The 24,382-nt window shown below is 36.8% G+C and overlaps 3 protein-coding genes across 10 annotated transcripts in view; 2 read left to right on the top strand and 1 right to left on the bottom strand.

Moving 5' to 3' along the window:
* LOC140674479 (uncharacterized) overlaps positions 1–14,381 on the bottom strand; it is a 33,404-nt gene extending 19,023 nt beyond the window's left edge. For 2 of the 6 annotated variants that reach the window (XR_012048230.1, XM_072908038.1), the window contains exons 1-25: positions 14,103–14,369; positions 13,457–13,703; positions 13,176–13,368; positions 12,950–13,063; positions 12,675–12,849; positions 12,395–12,495; positions 12,108–12,317; positions 11,830–12,015; positions 11,659–11,773; positions 11,335–11,576; positions 11,124–11,246; positions 10,771–10,962; positions 10,446–10,654; positions 8,514–8,949; positions 8,256–8,437; positions 7,982–8,147; positions 7,586–7,811; positions 7,260–7,498; positions 2,521–2,643; positions 2,229–2,407; positions 1,903–2,150; positions 1,559–1,815; positions 1,250–1,441; positions 930–1,112; positions 57–665 (exon numbers count right to left, since the gene is read on the bottom strand). Coding sequence is in view for 5 of the 6 variants with exons in the window: in XM_072908038.1 (XP_072764139.1) it covers positions 57–665; positions 930–1,112; positions 1,250–1,441; positions 1,559–1,815; positions 1,903–2,150; positions 2,229–2,407; positions 2,521–2,643; positions 7,260–7,498; positions 7,586–7,811; positions 7,982–8,147; positions 8,256–8,437; positions 8,514–8,949; positions 10,446–10,654; positions 10,771–10,962; positions 11,124–11,246; positions 11,335–11,576; positions 11,659–11,773; positions 11,830–12,015; positions 12,108–12,317; positions 12,395–12,495; positions 12,675–12,849; positions 12,950–13,063; positions 13,176–13,368; positions 13,457–13,641 (5,085 nt within the window). In the remaining variant the exon portion in view is untranslated. Of the gene's footprint in view, positions 1–56; positions 666–929; positions 1,113–1,249; positions 1,442–1,558; positions 1,816–1,902; positions 2,151–2,228; positions 2,408–2,520; positions 2,644–7,259; positions 7,499–7,585; positions 7,812–7,981; positions 8,148–8,255; positions 8,438–8,513; positions 8,950–10,018; positions 10,098–10,445; positions 10,655–10,770; positions 10,963–11,123; positions 11,247–11,334; positions 11,577–11,658; positions 11,774–11,829; positions 12,016–12,107; positions 12,318–12,394; positions 12,496–12,674; positions 12,850–12,949; positions 13,064–13,175; positions 13,369–13,456; positions 13,704–14,102 lie in introns of those variants that run through there. The other 4 variants (XM_072908041.1, XM_072908040.1, XM_072908039.1 and 1 more) reach the window with 4 other exon arrangements.
* Positions 14,382–15,699: 1,318 nt separating this feature from the next.
* LOC140674481 (uncharacterized) lies at positions 15,700–21,999 on the top strand. Its single transcript, XM_072908044.1, has 9 exons — positions 15,700–16,127; positions 17,039–17,421; positions 17,500–17,722; positions 17,806–18,093; positions 18,199–18,326; positions 18,395–18,567; positions 18,653–19,046; positions 19,139–19,556; positions 19,645–21,999. Exons 1-9 carry the CDS (start codon positions 16,046–16,048, stop codon positions 21,762–21,764), a joined length of 4,209 nt encoding a protein of 1,402 aa, XP_072764145.1. The 5' UTR covers positions 15,700–16,045; the 3' UTR covers positions 21,765–21,999.
* Positions 22,000–22,484: 485 nt separating this feature from the next.
* Positions 22,485–24,382, top strand: part of LOC140674478 (uncharacterized) — a 37,790-nt gene continuing 35,892 nt past the window's right edge. For 2 of the 3 annotated variants that reach the window (XM_072908035.1, XM_072908037.1), the window contains exons 1-2: positions 22,495–22,715; positions 23,851–23,992. In XM_072908035.1, coding sequence (XP_072764136.1) covers positions 22,703–22,715; positions 23,851–23,992 — 155 coding nt within the window. In that variant the 5' untranslated portion in view covers positions 22,495–22,702. Of the gene's footprint in view, positions 22,716–23,850; positions 23,993–24,382 lie in introns of all 3 variants that reach the window. The other variant, XR_012048229.1, reaches the window with a different exon arrangement.

Below are 24,382 nucleotides of genomic sequence, written 5' to 3'. Positions count from 1 at the left end.
AACGTTAAACTTTTTTAAATCCGAGAGTATAGTATTTTATATAGTAAGTTACTTACATTGCCGGTTTCATCGAGAAACGCTTTGGCACGATCATCCAGTTTCTTGTAAAGAGGTTCAAGAGATTTCCATCTTCTTTCCAGCTCATCGATTTTGGTCTCATCTAACGTAGTTTCACACTTTTTCAATTCGTTATCAATAGCATCCATTTCATTGGTCAATTCTTCGATAATCTCGTGAAATTGTATATAAATTGTACCCAAGTCGATTCTTTTCAGTACTGCAATTTTTGTTTTCGCCCATTCGTCTTCAAGATTTTTTATTTTTGATCGCAATTCATATTTCTGTGTCTCGTCCAGCCGTTCTATGATTGGAAGAATCTCCAATTCTAAATGATCCACTTCCTCGCTCTTGTTTTCAAGATCGGAGAGCAATTGACAATGAACTCGACGAAAATCACATGCCATTGTCAGATCGCTGCCCATGTCTTGATGCCCCTGCAGAAAGGCTTCTGCGATGCTAGTCAGCCAAGTTCGTAGCGCATCATGCTTATCCAAGAATGTGGCAAGCATCCTCGAAATCTCCAGGCTCTCCTCTTTATGAGCTGTACACCGTTCCATCAAACGAATCTTGCGACTTTCCAATTCTTCCACAGTATTTCTTATACCCTAAATATGACATATATATATATTCAATATTATATTATTCACTTACCCGACATATCTGTTTTTTTTAATAAAAGGCAAATAATGAAATACTGCATACAATAAACAATTAATATACGAATAATTTACACAATTTCATCCTCTCAGTAACAATACGATTGTCTTACAAAAACAAACTTCTCACTGACAGCTTGACTTAATGCGCGATAATAAATACGCAACGATAATTATCAGATTTAATTATCAGATGTAATCGATTGATCTGACCTCGGCACCAGGCGCTCCTCTTCCCGTGACATCCAGCAGCGCGTATCCTTCCGACAAAGGCTTTGAAGTCACATCTTCTATCGTAGTCACAGCTTGTGCATGGAAACGTGCGAGTCGCGCGGAATAAGGAGGATGCTCCGTAGTCATCAATTGAATTTCCAGTTGATCCAGTTTCGTGATAGCCTATGCATATCGCGTGATTATATTTGTGATTATGAAAGCTTGCATTGACAAACACAACTTAATAAATTAATGCTATATCGCTTTGACCAAGCTCTACGTTGATGATAAAAAGGAACTTGGAAACCTTGAAATCTTACCGATCGTGCAAGATCGAAAAAGATCATCGCTCTATTCAACAATGTATTATGCTGATCCAAATCGTTGACGTAATCGGCGGCGACGCTAAGAATCGCGTACGCCTGTTCGGTCGCTTGTTCGCCAGCAAAGTGTCCCGATGACACTAATCGTTCGGTCGATTTAGTTATTTTAATAGCTCTGTCTTGAAGATCCTGAAAAAAATATAAGTACAATTATATATGTACGCACGACAATCATTCATGCGAAATTAAATTTTATTTCAATTATATTTTTAGTAATATTAATTAAACTATTTTTTTTTCATATACCTTTGCTTCAGCTTGCAATTTTTTTAGCTCGAAGAGAAGCAGTTCGGCGCTGGATGCAGAATCTCCTAATTGATCGCAGCTGTTCGCTAACGCGGCGATTCTGTCGTTGAGGATTTCTTCGAGATCGCGAAGATCGGTTGCGAGCAACGCGAGAGCGAGGCATTGTTCCAATTGAGTCTTTCTACTGCGGAAAGACGTCTCGATCAGCCGCCGTCTGTCATGAAGCTCCTCCAGCCACCTTTCAACTCGCAGCACGGCTAACGAAAAATACGACGTTTATAAATATTTTAACTAAAAAAGTCGACTTGCAAAATAATTATTCATAGAAATAAATGACCATGTACCATGATTAGCTTCGTCTTTAATCGTATCCGGTCTGGAGTCCAAGGTGCCTTCGTTCGCCAATTCCTTGAGTGCGTCCAACAACGTCTTGCCTTCCCGCAACGCGCCCATCAGCGCTTCCAGCATATCTTTGCGAAGATCCTGGATCTTGGATAGGAAACTTTTCACCGCTTCGATTTCGATCGGCAGTAACGTGTCATTACATGCCATTTCCAACGCCTCCATACTCTCTCTACATTCCGTCGCTCGACTAGAATAAATCATTTTTTTGTCGAGTAATTAAATTGTAATCAGCGCGAATCACGCGTTAATTAATTAATTGCTGTACCATTGAAATAAAACGTTTCGGTCAAGTATCTCCTTACGACGTTCTAAAAGTTGATTTACATCGCGCCACGCTTGACCCAATGTCTCTGCCATGGCCGCATATACATCCGCTTTTGATCTCTGGGTTGCCATCAACTGATCAGCCTGCCGTAATAATTCTTCCACCGGACTCTGCTTGTTCTGATTATGGCAAATTTTTTTAATTAATGGAGAAGGGGACACTTTAAACAATCTGCTTAATTATATTTTTTTACAATTTTTGAAACGCAGCCCAGATATGTTTAAAACTTCACCTGTAACCGATGTAATACTTGGTCGTGCGCGTTCGAGAGTTCTGTGGCTTCTTTTGCGGAAGCACCGAGTCTCGTTAGTTCTGGTTGTAGTTCGAGTATTTTCAGCTTCAGCCATTCGCCGCTCTGGACAAACGGTAGTAACAAAATTGCAAATCTTCCGCATGACAATATATAAATGACACAAGAATTATTTAATTATAGATGTCATTAAATATAATGTATATCGCTCGCTCTTTATTGCATCGTCATTTGCATTAAAATATAACATTATATCTTTGAATTAATTATAGCAAAACATTATATTTAATGCTATGATTAATTACACAATATGATAAATGACAAAAGAAAATGTCAAGAAATATTCAACAGAATCGCCTACACTACTATATAAAAAAAAAGATTTTTATATAAATTTCAGGATTATCTATAGCAGCAATTAATGCAGTATATGATTTTGTAAATAAAATTCAAAATCAAGGCCTTTGTCTTTTTTAGTATTATAAAAGAAAAAAAATGAAAAAAAGAAGCGAGAAGACAGACAGTGTAGAGATCGGCCCCTAGTTCATCGACCTCGTGTGGTTGGGCCACAGAAAGGGGCAAGATATGTTTCCATTTTCATCTTTGGCACACTGCCGAATATCCACGTTTGGATTGACCAGTTCCCTCTTCTGGTATCGCCATATATCGGTAACACAAAATTGCTCCCTTTTTTTTTCATCTCAATATTCGTACAAGGATATAGTTTTATCTAAACAATTTTCCTCAAAAATACTAAAATAAAACTATGATGATAAGAAATGCAATTAGTGAACATGCTCGAATATACGTTTGCTGGAAACATGCAAAATATTACGTTGTCTAATCGAGAGATGAATAAGAAAAATGCGATTCGCGCAATCGAAGTGAAAGCGAATCTCATAGCCGGCGGCTAAAATTGAACATGATCCTGTAAAGTCACGCGTACATAACTGGTACGTCCAAATATGGCCATATTCAGATATTTGAGAGAATTTTTACAAATAAGCTGCGTAATTCGATTTACATAAGACGGAAACTCGACAGAATGTCAGGTAAAAAAATCGATCTGCGCGATGCAAAGGTAATTAAATTAATCCTGCTATTTGTTTCATTTTCTCAACAGATTATTCGCGTAAAATATTATTTAATAATAAATTTGACAACGCGACAAGAAGCGAAATTCAGTCAATGATAAAATCTTGGTAGATAAAATCTTGGTAAATAAAACTGCGTAGAAAAATCCCACGAGTTCTCGTCCAGGATTCTCGCGTATCTTTTTCTCCTTTTTCGGATGTAGAAGTCGGAGTATCGTTAGATCGTAGGTACGATATATTGGGAAAGGTGCGGTAAAAGGAAGAATCGTGCGAGTCAAGCCGGGCCGGATTGGGCCCGGGCCGCCCCGAGCCGTCTCTCGCATAATACCGGTTTGTTAGATTATACGAGAGTATATACGCGGATCCCCGCCATATATAAGAGATCTCTTTGGTTCGATACGGCCTCACAGATCATTCAGTCTATTTATTAATTTAGCTATTTATCGTCTTCCAAAATTGCCTTTACACACGTTATTACAAAGTCATATTGAAAGAGACATTCATATATAAATAGCCTTTCGCCGAATCGATATAAAAATTAAACGAATAATTAAAAACATACTTGGATGTTATCATCTCATATATTGTAATCTTCTTTGCTGGAAAGATATTTGAAAGAATAAAAAATTTTATCAATTAACGGCGTGACTTTACGCTTGAAATATAACTCGTTTACTCGGATTGTGCGATCGTGATTTTAAGATCGAGATGGGTGTATCTGATCATGGTGGCGTGTAATGGGAGTTACTGTACCTAGCGGTTAAATTTATCCTTCGTGGAGTTTCGGGAGACTCGTTTTGCTCAGCGGATACCTAAAACGCTTACGGTTTCGAGAGGACTCGGAAATAGCTATAGACCGAAGCAACTGAATCCCGAAATATCTACACCATAGCGTTATGTCGCGCCGAAACATTGTATATCCTTTATCAATACTATACAAACGAGACAGCCTAAATTCTATGTTGTTGTTTACGAGAAGAAATTATTAAATAATTTTTCTCTCGTACATGTACTTTTTCGAAAATTAATAAAATTTAAATTTAAATTTAAATATAAAAAAAAAGATGAAAAAAAAGATCGCTCATAGACATAAACAATATAAATTCAATCATTAAATATAAAATATATATTATATTATATAGTGGACTTGAAGCAACAGCGTGACGTTTTCTTACTTGAAGCAGAGCGATTACTATACGCGTTTCTCCGCTTTGCACAGCTATGGTGCTTATAGTGGTAGTTGAAGGGATGGTTCGTTGCGGCGTTTCCTCGTTTCTTCGCAACACCATTCCTGAATTCATCTCGTCGGATTCTTCGGGATGCGCGTGTGCCTCCATCGAGTCAGGACGGTCCACCATCATCATTAGTATATAGTTTTATCTCTCGTGTGATACCAAGACGTTTCGGATCTGAACGTCAATCGATCAAGCGATTGCCAATTATGTTTGCGGATGTAGTTACGTCGTGAAATTATATACCTAACACTGAGTAATAGTATATGCTATAAATCGAGCAATTAAATCAACGGACGAATTGCTAAAAAATTAAGACAATGTTACGCCACATGGTGACATCACGATTTGGACCGGACAGTGATTTCAATGCCTGGAGCTAAATATATCACAGTGACGTCTACCGATTTAAAACGCGACACAATAAACATCTTGCTCATCGATATTCTCAAAGAGATATAGAGAAATTTCACCGATGAAAAATTATATATTTTTCAGTTGGCACACGCTTTAGTTATCTGATTGACGTTATTTTTGGCACTTCGCCAAAAACGCTGGTACGAAAATTCCGAATGAATATTCGACGTGAAGAACGATTGTGTTTATCGTATGACAAATGAAAGTATCTTACGCAAGAATTTTTTTTTATCTCTTGATACTTGGCTTGCTCAATTTGCAACGATTTTTCAAAACAAAAAATGTTAAAGAAATTTATTTATATTTCTAATAATCTTGTTAAGTTATTTCGCGGAAAATAAGAAAAATATTTTTAAGCGGTTTTTATTAATTCATAGTTTTACAGACACAATCAAAATAAAAAAAACTAATTAAAGGAATGTAATCTTGCATACTAAAGTATTTGTATTCGTACTTTTTGACTCAACATCGGTATGTTTATACTTTATATAAATATCTTTACATACGATGACGTCATCTACACGGACGGACAAATGGTAGAATAAAACCGGACTGACTGGTAGCGTTCTTTCAACGACAAGTACATCATGATGAGAACTACGAGTGAAAATGATTTAGAGATGGTGAGAAGACACTATGTTGTAAAATTTTTTTATATACTTAGAAAAAATGTTTTAATTTATTAAGTAAAATTGTATTTTTATTTTATATCAGAAAATTATATTTAGTTATGTTTGTAGAAATTTGACCGGCTTATAATCAAGAAATTCTCCAATTATTTTTAATTTCCAATTTTTGACATTCACGCATAATTATATAAATTATTCGTTTAAATTAGTAGAGATATTTGACAGATTTTTATTTTCTTTAATTATATAGTGTAAGTTAAAAAAAAAAGTTTCTTGCGTTATCTTTCTCATTTCTCTTTCAATAAATTACAAACTCAGTCTTCAACAGTGACATTTCAACGAGATATTTTTAATGTAGCGCAGCCCGAGTTATAAGAAGGATTTTCTAGATATACGGAATCTCTAAGTGTCTCTCTTATTTTTTGGCATAATTTTTACTTGGCAATCACCTAAATTCGATTCAGGCGTTCAGGCGGCGTTAATAGCAATAATGACGACAACAACAACGGCAGAAACACTCGCGTGACACATGTCACGAGTGTATCACGTCACCAGCCGATCGGTTGCAGTAACCAGCCGAACCAAGACTGAACCGGCATGCCTCGACGCGGCCTCCGGTTAAGCCTCCTCCCGGCAGCCGCCTCCCGCTCACCTTCGTCGCGCTGCTCAAGCATGATCTACAGAGCGGATCCGTACAGCGCCGACCAGCGTCGAACGCAAGCGGAGCGGTCGTAAAGGAAGGAAAGTCGTCTGAACGTGACGAACGGTCACCCGGTATATATTTTCGAATGGGTGTTCCGTCAGGAAAATTTTATTTAATATCATTTATTAAAAAAAAATAAAACAGCGAAGTCATGCGATATACATAGCAGAAGAAACTCCTGTATTACACGAAACTTTGACAGCGAAGCGTAACTAGTGTGCAGTTAATGATACCGTTTCTTCTTCATTCCTTTGATCATGCGGATGCAATATAATATTCTCGAGATACATACATATATTATGGTCCATGCATACGTCTTTTTAGACAAAGTCGTCAAGTCTGCGTCGGTAATATTTATTCATTTTTGATATAAAATTTGTCTTCGTCAAAGCTGCAAATAATTTTGGGCTATAAGGATTAAATGCGTAATCATAGCTTTATTTAATGCGACATCAAGCTTGAAAATTTTTTAAATCAATGTAAATCACACACTTAAGCACATGTCAAGTAGCTAAATTATGTTTAAGAGATGACAAACGAGAAGTTTAATTGATCAATGACATGACCATCATTCTCATGAAATTTATAACGAGAAAATCCGGTCAAGCATTGATGATCGCGGCTTTTATCTTGATCCAAGACTCACCTTTCTCGCTCTTTCAAGAAAATCTTCGCCTTCAAAATTGTCATCTTTCTTCACCGGCGACATGTCGATTCCGCTATCCTCGTGATGCCGTAAAAGATCCTGCGAGGATTTATCCTCGTACTCTCTCAAATTAGAGCTCTCATTTAATGTATGATCTCGGATCTTCGCGAGTTTTGTTGTATAGCATTGATCCGATTGGATCTTTTTCGGGTATTTGCTGATATATTTCTCAGATTCTTCTATTGAAAAATTAAAAGATAAACTAGTGGGTACAATAATAAATTTACATCATTGTGCTGAGTGGATTATTAAATTAAAATACTGACTGCACTGAGATAAATCAAGATCACGATGAATATCGTCTGTTTTTTCGTGAGATTCCCCTGGTAACACACGTTCTATATTTTGAAAATTCTTCGCGTCGATATGTTGCCGATGATCTTGCACAATGTTAGATGTCACTTTGTAAGAGGCTACTCCTAATCGAACATCATGTGACACTCGTAAAACGGTCGTCTCGGTTACTTCTTTTACAATTCTGCCTGATCTCTCCTATATAAAAAAATCATATAATATGTAATATGTAAAGAATAAGTAACACGAATTCCATAATTCATATTTTTGAAATAATTATAACTGAATTATATTCGACCTGATATACCAAGACAAATAAAAATTGTTATAAAACAATTTCCTTTCATCAGACAAATTATATTACATACATCAGTAATTTTGTCCATCGTTTCAATCTGTGTTGTCGGTTTTATTTCATTGGTAGCGTAAATATTTGACGTTGCTTCAGCAAATTTCGGCGTCTGGTTTTCAATGCTCGGAGCGGAAACAAGAGGTTCCGTGGTGGTGGTTACTTTAGACGTTTCGGTGGGCCACCTAAAAATATTCGAATATTTTAGAGCTGATAAAAGATGTTGAAATTTTTAAATGTTAAATCTAATTTTGATTACGAGTTTAAATGAATGTTTGCATTGGAGTAGATACCAAGAAGATTCGAGATTCGCTACAGGCGCCGTCGTAGAAGACTCTTCGCATTCCGGCGACGTTACAAAAGATTCGCTTCTAGAACGCGGAGGTGGAGTTGCTGAGCATTCAGTCGCTGTTGTATAACCCTCCACAATGCATTCTTCCGCCACACTTTCGCTACGAATATTTTCAGTAAGCTCCTACAAAAATAAAAAGATTTTTAAGTGAGAAAGAAAAATCGATACCTGTCAAAATCAATATTAAAACTTGAAATACCTTGCTGCTGGAATCTTTATTCGATGTCTCGACATCCTCTGTGGAATGTAAGCTGGGGATGTGAAGTACACTTTCGTCGGATTTTTCCGCCATAGGAGTTACGGACTTGGCTACCACAGTCGTAGCTTCCGAAGACGCTGGACGCAATTGAGCGATTGCAGACGCGGCCGAAGCTGTCGTATCCGACGCCGGTGCGGTCGCGGTACAAGTCGTACGGATGGGCGTGCCTGACGGCGATATAGCAGATATCGAGAGCAAGGACGAAGCGGAAGACGTCACAGCGGTAGGAATAGACATCGGTCGAGTTCTAGCTCCGGCTTCGCACAGTCTCGCATCCAGTTTTTCCGCGAGAAGCGTAACTTCCGCCAATTTCGCCGAGATAGCTTCCACAGCTGTCAGATTACTGCCGAGACTCGAAGTGTCGGTTTCAGACATCCTAAGAGAGACCAATATTTATCAGTCGGGGATCGTTTTTTTATAAATAGAAATTTTTTTCCAGACTACTAAACAATTTTTAGAAAATCCCTACAATCTCAGTGAGTTTTATGAGTTATACACACGGTTATTTTCTGCCAATGTTACTCTTATGTCTACCTAAAAATTGTGTAAAACAGCAATTAAGGAATGTTATAGCTGTACAAACTGTAAGCCATTTTATTTGCACATGTATATATGTCAGCTTCATAATATTTATTTCATTTCCATGCGATTAGATGCACTCTAAAATCGGGGCCATGATTGAATTGGAAATAGCACATCGTTAGGAAAACATTTCAGTGGATTACGTAATTGATAGTTGACAGTGCATCGACAGTACGTCAACACATATGGCCTCCACGATTTGGGGCAAAGTTCTAATTTCGTAAAACACGCTATAACTACGCAGAAGCCGATTGCTAAATGTTAAATATCAAGAACTTTAAAGATAATTTTTATTCAAAAAAATCTATTAGAACATTATATAATTTATATATTTGTTTTTTTGTTTTTATTATTATGATGTAAATATGATATAAATAATTTTCTGGAACAATATGATAAACGATTCTTCACGACACAAGCCAAAATATTATCAAGGTAAGATTTGCATTACCAGTCGAGTTTTAGATTACAATGTGACCATGGAACAAAGCCAACAAATTGTGGAACGCAATTCCTCGTTATCCGTGACGAACATATCGTAATAATTTTCAATAATATGTCCATTCACACAACGTCACAAGTATTAGTGATAATAAAATTTTTAAATAAATCTTATCACAAAATGTAAGCTTAAAGGAAAATAATATTTTTTTATAAAACAAAGATTTCTCTAGATATCTGCCTGTCAGTTGGCAATACGCAAGCCACATGACTGTACTACGATTGTCAATTAAATTAAACAGGAAGGTTAATTAAAATAAAAGTGAAAACATAAAATAAAAGGAATGACAATTAATCTTTAAATAAGCAAAGTAATCGAACAAAGACATTATGAAATCTCAGTTACTTTACTGAAAACTTACATGTACCGTTCCTAGATTACAGGAGCTATCTCGACGAGAGCCAACCATGAACTGACACATCGTCTCTGTTAAAGACGTAGGCGTTCGAGCAAACGTATATTACCGAGCTCACTAATTCTACTTATTCCCTTTTCTTTTCAGTTATAGTTTTTACAAAAATGTAAAATAAATATAAGAAAGTTTAATATAAAATTTCTAAATCGCATTCTTTTCTAATGATATTTTTTGTAGGTTTACTTTTGTAGGTTCCTTTCCCATCTCACTTGCTTATCTTTACGTAATGTATATATCACTCAAACTAATCTTATATTTTTAATTATATATTTAAATTAAATAGAAAGTTATATATTTAAATTAAATAGAAGTTACTTATAATGTCATAATTATGCTAATGCGCGGTCACTTTGTGACATCTCGTCGTACTTACGGTTGCTCATAAAGAGGCTCTTTTAATCTCGTCTTGAGGAGGCGACCCAATCTCACCATTCGACCAACTTCCAATAAAAGTTTCTCTCGATTATCAAGGATGTCTCTCATGTCTGTTCTGATACGCGATTTTGCTATTGCATCCTCGTCTTTTGCGCCACGATACAAGAGCGTCACTGTTTCTACCAAGTTTTGCAATCTGGTACAATGCTTTAAACAAATTAAAGAGAAAGTTTATGGAAGATACATGACATGCAAAATAATGATTTTTTGTTCTAGTAAAATAGCCTGAGCTACTTTCGCATATTCATTTAATATTTACGTACATCTTCAACGTTTCTGTGAAAGACGGCGCATACTCGCAACCTTGTTAGCTGCTCCTGGCTAACGGATCGAAACTGCCGCCAAGCTTGTCGCAATCTCGAAAAGATTCCAGCATTGCTTTCTAAAGATATTCTGCAAGATAATCTCAATACGCGCGCACCGTTCACTAGTTGACCACCGTACTCATAAGTCCCCTGTAAATATTAAAATATTTAAATATATATAATAATATAAAAAATTAAATTATAATATAAAAATATTTATTTCGATAAGCTGCGTTCAATTTAATTCCGTATAAAACGAATCTTCACCTCATTTTATGCATTTCAAGCACTAATTATTGTATGTGCTTTACCTTCGCAGTTTCCTGAAAGGATTGATGCTCTTCTTTCTGCGACTGTATTTCCTTTGTATTACATCCAACTTCCATATGATTTCGAAGTAGTACGTCAAATAGATCCTTCAACCATTCAACGGCCTGAAAAAAAATACATAACTTTTATATCATATTCTTTTATATATTTTTAAATTATTCTTTTTTACGTTATGTTTTATTTCGCGCTTACTTGTTCTGCATCGCTCTCGTACATATGTATCAAGGCTACTTGTTTTAACGACAGCTTTTGTAATTCCACGCTATCGTTAAAGATATTTTTCCTGGCGTTTGTTGCGTCTAATATATCTTTTACGTTAATAATATCTTCGTTGTAATTCACGCAAACTTCGCGTCCAAGCGCATCTTTCACAGGCATAGAAAGAATATCCGACAATTTTTCGCCTTCCTTTACGAGTTCGCGCTCTAAACTGTCTAGAAAATTATTCAAACGGGTTGAATAGAATTAAACAAAATAATATTAATTTTTAGTGAATCTTGGGTCTTTCGGTTTTACCTAAAACTGTTTGACTTTTCTCCAATGTTAAGAGCTTAACGCTCGCCTGAGAAAAGTTATAATCCCTGCTGCCCATGACTAATTGCTCAAATACTTCACTCGTCCTATCAAAGTACTGTAAGCAACAGTAAATTACAAACTGATATTATTATTCGGTCGATTATATTTTACCTCAGAAACAAGCCTGAAGAATCTTTGCGAAGTGATCAATACATTTCTACGTCTTTCGAGTCGTGAAGCAAAACTACGGCAAACAAAATCCATGAAATCTCTCTGAGATTTTAAGTCTTCGGGTAGCCTGCTTTTTGGGAGGCTATCAATTTTATGAAGCAATTCCGCATATCGCCCATATGTTTCCTGTAAACATAAATTAAAATTATTATCCATTATCATGATAATAAAATAAAAATAATAAAATAATAAAATAAAAATAATAAAGTTTCGTTTACCCGGCATTGAAGTTCAAGTTTTTCGTGCTGTCTTCGCAGTTCCTCGGAGGAAGAAACATCGAAGCCAACTTGACAGCAAGAGTTCAGCATCATATCCGCCGGACCCAAGATCCAATCGGTAACGCCCGATACACCCTGCTCGAGATCTTCGATTATTCTGGCGGTATCTAGATTCCGTTCCATTTCTATCCACGAATTTTCAATATCCATCTAAAAATGTAAACATGTTAAATTAATTAAAAAGAAAAACAAATTTAAATAAATAAATCTTAAATACGCTTAAATACCTGTTTTAATTCAATAGAATCGAGCAGTTTATGAATTTCTTTAATCATGTCCAAGGTATCCTTGGACGATTCTCTGCTCATAGAACTGACTAAGTTTCTACCTAAAAGCAAACAAAATTTATTTAAACAATATTATTTTTTTACGTAATTTTTACATAAGAAATATTTTCTCATTTAAAACTAATGATTAACTGTTACTAATATTATATATTTATTACTTTATATTCAAATGTAATTCTAATTTTGAAAAAGCTATAATATAAAAAAATAATATATAGACCTGATTGAAGTATATGACGCGCTGTTGCTAACAATTCCGTGCCGATCTCCCAATAAGATTCTATATCATCGTCCGATTGCGTCATACGAATACCGTCAAGAGTATTTAGTTTTTGATGTAAATTTGTCATTTTCGATATTAGTTCTAATGCATCTTTCGAATAATCTTCTATTTTCTATAAAATCAAAATCAAATGTAAGTCACAATATATTACACAAGTGATTAAATATCTATTTTTAATTTTTATATATTTGTAATAAAAATGTTTAATTTACCATACGTTTCTTAATCCATTCGACGTGATTGTATGCCTTGTTACCTGCCAACTCGTACGGTAATTGAGAAAAATCGATATAAGCATGCAGTCTCGTTAAAGTAACGTATATTGGCTAAAACAATAAATAATAAATTAGTGAAAAGATAAAAATAGATTTTCAATTACGTTTTTTTTTTAAATAAAGTGTCAGTAAAAATATTTATGCGATTGATTCATTCACTAACTTCGCCCTCCTTGTGCGATTTAGTACAACTGTCGACACGTTTGTCCCAGAAACCATCGGGTCGTACTACGATCACGGAAACGGCTGTCGATCCTGCGAGATTCGTGGATAGCCTAATACAGGATCTAGCTACGCGCCAAGCACCGCGACGTGCGTCCACAATTAAAGCCAAGCCCTTTTCTTTCGTCTCCTCGCTAATTAATCAAGAAAAAAATATCACCTACATATAAACTAATGATATATATTTATATTTATACACGTGTACAATGAAATATCTTATACCTGAAAATTGATATAAAATATAAAATGAGAGATTCCAATTTTGGTTTTGTTGTTGGATCAAGTTCCGGGGGAACACTAATTACTATTAAAGGCCGTCCGTCACGATCACGACCACCGGGAATATATGTGAGTTTCGATTCTAGAGCCTCCAAGATATCTGCTGCTTTCAAATTTTTCATAGACATCTCTATAATTGCTTGTAAAAGAAAGTCATTTCAAATAGTCTTCTATAAATATCATAATCGATCTGAAAAAAAAAATCATATTTGACAAAAAAAATATATATATATAAATTTCATAATTATTTATTATTTATTATATATATTATTTATTATATATTTATTATATTATATTTATTTTATTATTTATTATATATTTATAATTATTTCATATTATTTAATTAAACATTTCACAATTATATACACACATTATCATTCAAATATGCACTTTTTTGTAAACAATTCCAGTAGTTGAAAACAATTATGTGTGTCAAACATTTACATACGTCAAACATTTATATACGTTTCTATATTTAATCCACAGAAGAAACAATCTGTACAATTGTCAAGTGTATATTTTTTCATTTTTTTTTTTTAAATTTTATGCACAAATGTCTGAGTTATAACTAGTAATTAACAGTATTCACCGATCTCCAATCAGGCCACTGACGCCGAGTCGCATTCGAGTCACTTGCAAAGTGTCACGACGAAACATTGCGTAGGCGCAGCACACGGCATAGTATGCACGACTGTATATAGCGGGAATGTGGGATATGTATATAGTGGGAATACTAGCCAGCAGCTGTTTCGGCTCCAGGTGCTTTACATCTGCGTATCCACGTGACTAACGAGGGGACTGTCGGATTGACTCGAGTCGTCGTCGCACGTGTTCCGCGTTAATGACGAATGGAAAAATTGTCACATACATATGCAGGTGTACACACGTGCATTTATATAGAATGTGCACCAGCGCGATGCGCGGTAGGTGCAGCGCGAAGCTGCAGCCGCGACGGAGGCTGCAGGAAAACCAAAAGCCATCCCTGGTCCATTCAGATACAACGGTACTTTGGCACCGATTAACCGTGTCTTCCCCCTCCTTTACGCACGCGGCCCTTCCCTTCCTCTCGTCTCTCTCTGTCTCTCCTGCGCCGCATTTTTTTACTCCTTATCTCTCTTTAGAAATGTGCAGAAATATTTTAGGCGAGAAATAACGGAGATTGCAAAAAGAAAATAAAAAGACATCTTCGTAGATGTCGGTTACGTGGTTCACGCGAATGACATCACATTTAATCAGTAAAATTTAAACAAATTATGACATCTGCAATTTTTAGTAACTATATATACATTGTATATCAACAAATTTCTATTCTACTTGTATATCAAAAATATACAAACAGAGTAGATAAATAATATGCAAATTTAGTAAATATATGTCAACAAAATAATGTATATCTAAAAATAATTTACGTACCTTATAATTTATTCAAATTGTAATTTAAATAAATTATGTTCAATATTTAAGAAAGACAGAAAAAGCGCGTAAATACGTTTTAGAGAGATTAATCAATTAATCTCTCTTTCTTTCTCTCTCACTAATTAATACATTTAAAAGAAATGCATCCAAGAAAAAATCGTAGTCACAATTCTGCGACATTACAATGCACTTCTTTGTGGAAGTTTCTCTTAAAGAGATCGACGCAGATAAAAATATAGTAAAAGATTTATAGCGATTTACTTAGGTAATTTTATTTTAAATTATGCAGTTATTTAAATATGTTATACATTTAATCAAAATAGATAATTCATTAAATTAGATAGAACATACTTGTTACCACTTTTTTTATTTACCACAAAAATGGCGAGATATCGATATCGCCTTATAAGTTTATGTATATTTACATAACTGTATTACAATACAGTGGTTCCATTACATAAGATGCGAGCGTGAAATCATATAAGACGAGAGATTTTTGATACACATTAGACTTGTAGACCATGCAGACTTCAAATGCAAATTACGATATATAAATGCAATGTACATCTTTGTGTGACATTTATTGTTAGTCCGATATAAAAAATTATCAAACAAATATGTTATCGAGCAATTTTTTTGCAATTATAAGAAAGATATATCGAAAAGAGAATATAGGTAAAGAAAATCAGTTGAAGAACATATCAATGGGACAAAGATAGACGTCGAGGAAAGCTGAAGAGATTTGGCGTCGCTACAGTCGACGACCACGGGGAAGTTCGCCAGTGCTGAACCGAGCCTCGCGCTATATCAAGCACATTCGCTGTCTTTCTCTTCTTTTTGGTCCATCTCTCTCCTTTCCTCCTGCCATCTCTCTTCTTCTCATCTTCTCTTCCTCTCTCTTTCTCTCTTCTTCTCTCTCTTTTTCTCTTTTTCTCTTTCATCCAAGTTGGTCATCATCAAAGATCAGCATCATTTTGCTATTGGATCATTCTTCAGATAATGTTGTCAATGTGATACTTTTGACATCTCGGAGTGCGGGAACGATCGGAAAACTGGCCAGGGACGGAGTGATCGTCGAGCCAGGCTCGACGAGAAGGAGAAAGAGGAGGCACGATAATGGGCAACGCCACGACGAAAAACTATTCGAAGAACATCTCCGTCGGCACCAACTCGAGGAAAACACGTGGGGGTTATCCAGGTAGATCGGATCTGTCGTTTCGCTCATATAATTTTACGATTCTCGACAATCGTTCAAATTGGAGAGATAACTTTCATGTTGCTTAAACCATCAAGAAGGAAGAAATTCGATGCTTTATCAAATAATAAATGATTTAATAAATATTTTTAATTTTATTGGCACCTGTGCAAACATAGCCTTCTTCTCTGTTTATTAAGATAACAGAATTACTATTCACATGATTTTAAACATTGAATATGATTTATGATAAATGTAATTAACACACCTGTAACTTGTTAATAGATTTAAGATGTAAAGAGATAGCTGTCAATGTTAAATTATTAAATTAAATTTGATTAGACGATTTTGACACCAAGATGACATCTAAAATTAGATTGCTATTAACTATCGATCTATGTAGGTTGAAAGAATGTTTAGACTGAGTATTGATTTTAATTATTTCTTTAGATTAATTATATTCTGTTGTCGTACAATGCTTATTTTTAAAATAGTACACAATTATTGCATCCATTATACAAAAACAAGTAAAAAATAATGGTGGTAAATGCTCAATTGGTAGACAGTATCGCCGGTTCTGTACTCTAATGTACTGCCAAACGCGACGTATTTTATTTTGGGAGCGCCACTCGCGTACCGATGTTGAAAATTTGCTCTATATACATGCTCATATATATATATATATATATATATATATATATATATATATGAGCATCGTTCTAGCAAATATAAATAAATGTAAATATATAATAAATAATAAATATTAATTTTTTTATACATTTTATTTATATAATTACGTATATTAAAATGAAGAAAATTAAATAAATATATATAATAATTTTAGATTCAGCAACATTTACACTTTAATTCCCATTTTGTTGGAACATAAGGTAACATTGAGCATATTGTCTTAGGTCTTCCAGCCCCGCCGGGCAAACCTATCTTAATATCGGGTACGGACGAAACACAGCCGGATGTTGTAGCAATACGATGGGAGAGGTCGCCGAGTAACGGTGGATCAGCGATCGTCGGATACTTGGTCGAACATCGACGACTGGGCTCTTCTCATTGGGTACGAAGCAGCTCCGGTCTGTGCGCCTTTCCGGAGCTAACTCTGAGCGGTCTCGAGCCAGGATGGCGTTATCAATTTCGAGTCAGAGCGCAGAACGCAGTCGGACTTTCGCGGCCGAGCGAAATATCCGAGCCGCTAACAGTTACCTTGCAAAGGGCCGCCGCAGCTTGCGCTCCTCATTTCGATCTGGAACTCAAAGATACGACTGTGCTCGAGAACGAGCAGGTATGTATGTGTATCTATTACTGCGTGTGCCTATGTTAAAGTCAATTCAAATGTGATGATAACTTTTTCCATGTATAGGCCGAGTTTGCCGTACAATTCTCCGGTGCACCATTGCCGAAAATCTCGTGGTTCAAGGACGGTTTCGAGATTTTTAGCAGTAGACGCACCAAGATCGTTACGGATAATGGAAAGAGCGTTCTTCTGATTCATCAAACTGCGCATAATGACGAGGGTGAAATCAAATGTACCGCCACAAATAGAGCAGGTCACATTGCAACCAGAGCTAAATTAATTCTCGAAGGTATAGATAAACTGTGACAATGCTGACAAAAAATACATAAACATGGCACCTATGAAATTCTTGAATGTTATTTATGCATTTAGCGTCACCGCGAATACGGCTACCGCGTCAGTACGAGGATGGTCTGCTGTTCGAGCAAGATGAAACCATCAGACTGAAGGTATCTTTGGCAGGTAAGCCACCGCCAATTGTTACTTGGTTCCATGACGGAGAGCTGATATCCAAGGATGCTAGACATGTATTTGAAGTGATGGACGGTGAATCAGTTTTGAAAATACCAGATGCCAAACGAATCGATCGAGGCGAATATATCGTTAAAGCCACAAATAAACTGGGTGAAGATGTTGCGTCTTTTCTAGTCACCGTAACAGGTATGTGAACGTTACATTTATTCAGATATTTATTAGATTCTTTATAATAAAATTTATCAGTTTTTTTTTTTTTTTTTTTTTTTCCTTCTTAATTTTTGACAACAGATCGGCCCGCTGCTCCTGGAAAAGTGACTGTCGAGATGACTTTAGGAAGATCAGTGGAATTATCGTGGAAAGAACCAGAGGATGACGGCGGATGCAAGATCGGGACTTACATCGTCGAATATTATAGAGTACGCGATTGAAAATGTTATTTTAATGCGCGTAAATTTTTGGAAACTTGACAACTTGATTGTTTCAGATTGGCTGGGAAGTGTGGCTTAAAGCAACGACGAGCAGACGTACCAGCGCAACGTTGACAGAATTGATCGAAGGCTCCGAATATAAATTTCGCGTGAAGGCTGAAAATCCTTACGGAGTCAGCGATCCTAGCGAAGAGAGCGACGTTATCTTCATTCCAGATCTTAAACGAAGGTATCCTTTAATGTCCACAGGCTTTCTCTACTTTGACATATTTTTTTATCTGCGCAGAAGTAAATTCACAGCTTTATATTTGCAGAATTGTAACGCCGTCTCTGAGCGAAAAATCGCAAAGTCACCGAGAGATCAGTAGATCTCGTGGCGATAAACGCGAAGTGAGTTTCACTATGCCGGCGCAAAGAACTAGGAGTTTAACGAGAGAAGAAGCTAGAACGCGAAATGACGAAATAGGATACGATGAGCGATCAGCTTCGACACAACGGCTGGGAACGCCGATTTCTACGCCAGACAAACCGTCCAGAGCAGATAGTAGAGTGACATTTGCACCGGACACTTTGGAGAAGGAACAACCGCCAGTTCCTCCAGCCAGATCCAGAGACCACGCTTCCACGAAGCAACAAGGTTCTCCTGGTCAAGGTTCTTCTGGAGATCATACAGACCGATCGAGTACTGCGGTAGATGCGAGAGACAAGGTAAGAAATAAACAAGTATAAAAGATACATTAATTATATACATTACAGATTAGAAGGTAAAAGATATATATACGTTATTTTTTGCAATGTAGCAAGATGTTGTAAAGAGAGAAAGAACCATGTCGCCGACCCCAACCGTAACAGTCTCTTCTCCGGTCGAAGAAAATTTCATGTCACGCTCGATACCTACGACAAAAGAAAGAAGAAGTCTTTCTCCGCTTTCGATTCAAGAACGTCAGAGAGAGGAGAATCGTACCACAGCTGATTATCTTTTATCATCTTCAAATTCAAATCTAAAAAGACAAACCGCCGTTATAGATAAATCCATGTCACCTTCACCGCAAAATGGCCTACAATTGCGGAAGATGTCACGAGAGGATGACGAAGACGCATTGCACGGTAGCTCGGAATTTATGTTGGTTCTGTATCCGCAAGATCAGACGATGCAAGAGGAAAATATAATCGCGACGAACGACACATTGTATGAAACTCGCATCGAAAGCGATATAAGTAAGTGCGCGTGAAAAATATTCTACAACAAAAAAAATCTTTAAAAAATACAATAATTGTACTAAACGAATGCATTCTTTTTTTTTAGGTAATAAACAGGATATAATCGAGTTGACGGAAGAAGAGAACGATCTCATACCGCCACCGATGTCACTGTCTCTTCCAGAATTATTCAGCGAGCAACATCAAGTAGTAGAAGTAATGCGAGCAGCGGTCAGCTCTACCGAGCTTCTTCACGAACGAGCTATGGAACGTTTTTATCGAGCGGTCGCCGCCGAAGAGGCATCCGAGATTGCCAAGCAGAAGACGCAGCTTGAGAGGCAAACCGGTGAATTGGCGCTATTAAGTGTCGAATCCGTTCAGAGATCGTCTCTTCGAAGACGTTTATCCAATTCTGGCGTCACGACGCAGAACTTGATCACCTCGTGGCAGGCCAAAAAGAATCGCCGAAGATCGAGTGAGGGCCAACCCGAAGCAGTGCCGAAAACAATGAAACTTCTCTCGCCGGCTTTACTGTCGGATGTCGAGGCCAGGTCAGATCCGAATCTCCCCTCTGAAATGACGATGGCGGATTCCTGGAGGAGGAGCGACGAGGATGAATCCGTAGAACGTCTGCGTAGATGGCACGAAGCGAACGTGCCGCTGTTGGAGGAGGTACAAAGAGAGGAATCGATACGAACGGATGATAAAGAAGGGATGGTGGCCTCCATTACTGTAAACAGAGCCAAGGAAATGATAGAAAAGGAAATTAATAGCGTCGAGACTTCCGAAGAATCATCGGAAGAGATTAGTAGCGCTGATAGCGAGGATTTGAAATTATTAAAATCAAGAATCCTGGCTAGGCAAGTTATGGAGGAAGAAGACACTTATCATCCCAGAGGAAGATCAGTTCCACACGTCGAGCCGGACATGCCACAGATTTCATATGACAGAATGACAAGTTTAGAGACTTCACCTGTCAGGGCGGTTACTCCCGTCTTGCCGAGCAACGTAGTACCAAAATCTATCTTAAAGAAACCCAAGGAAGAAATTATTTCTCCGGATAATTTCGACAGATCTATTTCTCCAGAAAAACCAATCAGAAAGATATTACCGCAACCATATGAACAAGAAAATGCAGAAAAGATAAATATCGATATTGGGGAGAAAATCACAGATTTTTCGAGTATGTCCGAGGTTTTAAAGACACCTGCACTGTCGGAATCCGATACAGATAGCATTTTATCGGCGGCAGAAGCGGCGAAAAGTCGACGAATGCAATCGAAATTACGATCCATGACGCCTGAAGAGGAGGCGGCCGAAGCAGAGGCCAGAATGGCGGTCGTGAATCAATACACCGAGATAGTTCGGGAATACGCGGGTCATTCGCGACACGGCAGCGCAGCCAGTTCTCGAAGATCTTCCTTTTCCGAGGATCAAGCGGATCAAAAGCATCGAGTGCAAGAAAAACTTGCGCCAAAGCTAATAGATAAACAAGAGCAGGATGAGATATTAAAATCTAAAATTAAAAATAAGAATAAAGTCGACAAGCAAGTAAAAACTAATCAAGCGCCAGTGGTTACTAAAAAAGAAAGCGTCAATTCGACAAGAAGCACGACTCCTGCAAGAGACGCGACGACTGTGAAGCGCAGAAGTAGACCGTCTTCCCGGGACCAATCTCCAGCTGCGAAGAGAAAGGAACGAACGACAGGCGCTTCGTCGAGATCATCCTCGAAAAGCCGGAATCGCACGCCTTCTCTGGAAAGAAATAATCGATCATTAGCGAAAAACGATTTAAACGAACAAGGCTCTCGTAGATCTAAAATACCTTCCGGCCCTTCCTCACGTTCCTCGTCGAGATCAAACTCGAGGGAGAGATCTGGAGCGACGGCATCAGCGGAATCAAAGGTTGAGAAGCTGCAGAAGGCACTCGAGAGCAACAAGTATCGAGCGAGAAAAGAATCCGAGGTTAGCAAAGAAATTGTGGGAAAAAACACTCCCGAACGGACAGATGACAAGCAGTTAGCTCTGGAAGCTAAAAACACAGTTAGATCGACAGTCGACTACATAACCGACCTAACGTTGCTGATGGCTGCGATATACGTTTATTGCTTCAAGAAGGAAACCCTGGCGGTTCCGTTTGTCATACTGCTTCTATATCGAAGAATACAGGAAGAAATGCACGGTTGGATGCCACGTCGCTGGTGGCGGTCCACCAAGAAACCCTGATCGACCGACGTGTGTGTGCAACTAAATGGTCATATATATTTTATGTACATCATGTTTACCAATCAAACTATGAAAATGATTGCCAAAGAAATAATATATCATACGCTAAAACGATATAATGTATCGAGAGTTGCAAACTATTTATAACATCCTGATATGTAATTCAATCGATAATCGTTATTGTTATCCGCTATATTTATAATAAATATTACAATTCCTTATTATCTCTAATAAATTATTATTATATTTTCACCAAATTCCAATATTATGCCTATGTTTTATTTCGTTACTTACCATATTATCATATTACGTCATACGTTATTACGTAAAAATATGTAATTACATTATTTTTGAAAAAGTTTACTTTTTGAAAAATTTTATTTACTTATTCATTCATTTTATATGAAATACGAATCATAAATGTCTGTCGTGCTAAATTTCCGTATTATAAATAATTTTTTTGCACCGTCTAAAAATTCTGCGCACTTATTTAATTCACTTATTTTCGCGATTTGAAAATATGTACCTGTGTGAGATACCTACGAGATAAATTTTAGTTTCGCGCGTCAAAAGCAAAAGCAAAAGGAAAAGTGAAAATAGGAACGCCGCAGTTACATCAGCGAAAGAGAGACAAAGAGTGGAAAAACGAGGGTACGTAGATCCCGAACGGCGCATGTGCTTCTTTCGTTAAAACGACGAAGCCGAGAGCGCGGCGTCGGGACGATTTTAGAACGGAGCAGGGCCTCCTGCCGTCAGACGTCTCGTGGCATAGGGTGTGCTGTATCAATATAGGGTCAAGACAGGAACAAGCTGGCCGGTGGTGGTGGTGAACGGTGCACAGGTCTTCCTGTTCCGTGTAATACACGCGTGTACGCACGTCGGCCCTTGGCGAGTAATGTCAATGCACGCAAAGTCCGTTCTACGTAACGTTTAACGAGATGACCTTAACAGGTAAGATGCACAGTTGAGTTGTTGTAGCGAATTCGCCGGTATTAGCCGGCGTTAGTGAATCGCCGGTTCATCCAACACCATACACGACGGAGAAACTTGGGAGAAAAGTGCCAAATTTTTATGGATATTATGGATTATTTTTATATATTTTGTCATGCTTGCCAGTGAAAAAGCTTGTCACAATTGCAATTACGCAGTATATTAATAAGTATTACGATAGAAATGTATAATTTTGTCCAAGTTTCTCTTTGTCGCTATCAATGTATAGGCTTCAAACTAGAGGACAAATGGTAATCAACTTAGTTTACAACAATTCATTAACGAGAAAAAAATAATGTAAAAAGATTGCGCAGAATCATAGTGTACATTTATTAAAAATATTAAAAATAGTAAATTTTTTCTCTCTGTATATATGTATAAATTCTTATCATTCTTATAATCTTACTCTTCTCCAAAGTTTTATCTTTAATAGCTAGTCGCTAGTCAATTTGTCTTATATTTAACTTACATGTATCTCGCGGTACTTTACGACCGATGTAAAACGCACAATCGCGGTTACGCGGTTTAAAATACATTTAACGAGATCATAATTGATCTCTTTCGCGAAATCATATTATTTTGATTCAATATAAATATCGACGGTGTTGTTTGCCAAAAAATTTTTGTTAAGCAAACGTGAAAATATTTATTTATGTTAATGGTGCAATCTGGATATGCGTGGGTGCATCTGATCGAAATTCCGAGCGCATTTTACATCGTAAAATTTACAAGTAATAGCGGCTTCTTTTGGAAGATAGATACTATCGTAAAGATTTATAGATTGGCTACGTTTTATTTTCTTAAGTGGTTCCGCTTTACCACACTTTACTGAAATATAGTCATCTATATTTATGCTACTATTTTGCATATGTACCGCCATTCCTGTAGCCATTTTGCAAAGCACGTGAGTCTCGAAATAGCAGGTAGCTTTTCAACAGTAAATATCCTCCTATCATCGGGTATTGATAAAACATTTCTTTTCAAATATAAACAAAATCTTGGATATTAAAGTTAATAATTAATATTCTTTAATATTGTAGAAATGTCAGAGTAAAATTAATTTGTGCAACACGAGCAATATAAAATATACTTACAGATCTTACGTCGAAGAATAAAGGACCACCAGAATGGATCGAAGAAGATCAGATCGTGTCAACTCAAGGATGCGTAGGCGAAGACATCATCATCGAACTGAAATTGGTTTCATCCGAAAATTACGATGACTTACAATTCGACTTGTAAGTATAACACAATGTTACTCTATCGAATGAAATGTAAACAGCTTTGCATATACCTGTTGCTCTCTCCTATTGCGACATTTTAACAATAACCATTTTCGTGTTATCATTCATTCTCATACATTGGCCTTAATTTTATATAGGACCTTGGGACGTGCCAAGGATCAAACGCGAGTTATTTTAAGCTGTCGCGCACTTAATTTCGAAGAACTGAATTACACTTGCCGCGTATAATTTCTCTCAATATTCTTGCATGGATCGTCATTCCAGCAATGTCGAGAACGTGAACAATACGTCTGCACGTCTTCAACGTTTAGTTTCGTCAATAAGTATTTGTCAGTAAAAATAAACCATTACAATATAGTTGATATATCAGTCATCAACAAAATT

Source organism: Anoplolepis gracilipes, chromosome 16 (genome assembly GCF_047496725.1).
Source record: "Anoplolepis gracilipes chromosome 16, ASM4749672v1, whole genome shotgun sequence".
NCBI classification, from domain to species: Eukaryota; Metazoa; Arthropoda; class Insecta; order Hymenoptera; family Formicidae; genus Anoplolepis; species Anoplolepis gracilipes.
Note: the sequence above shows the minus strand (reverse complement) of the source record. Positions and strands in the feature narration are given on the sequence as shown.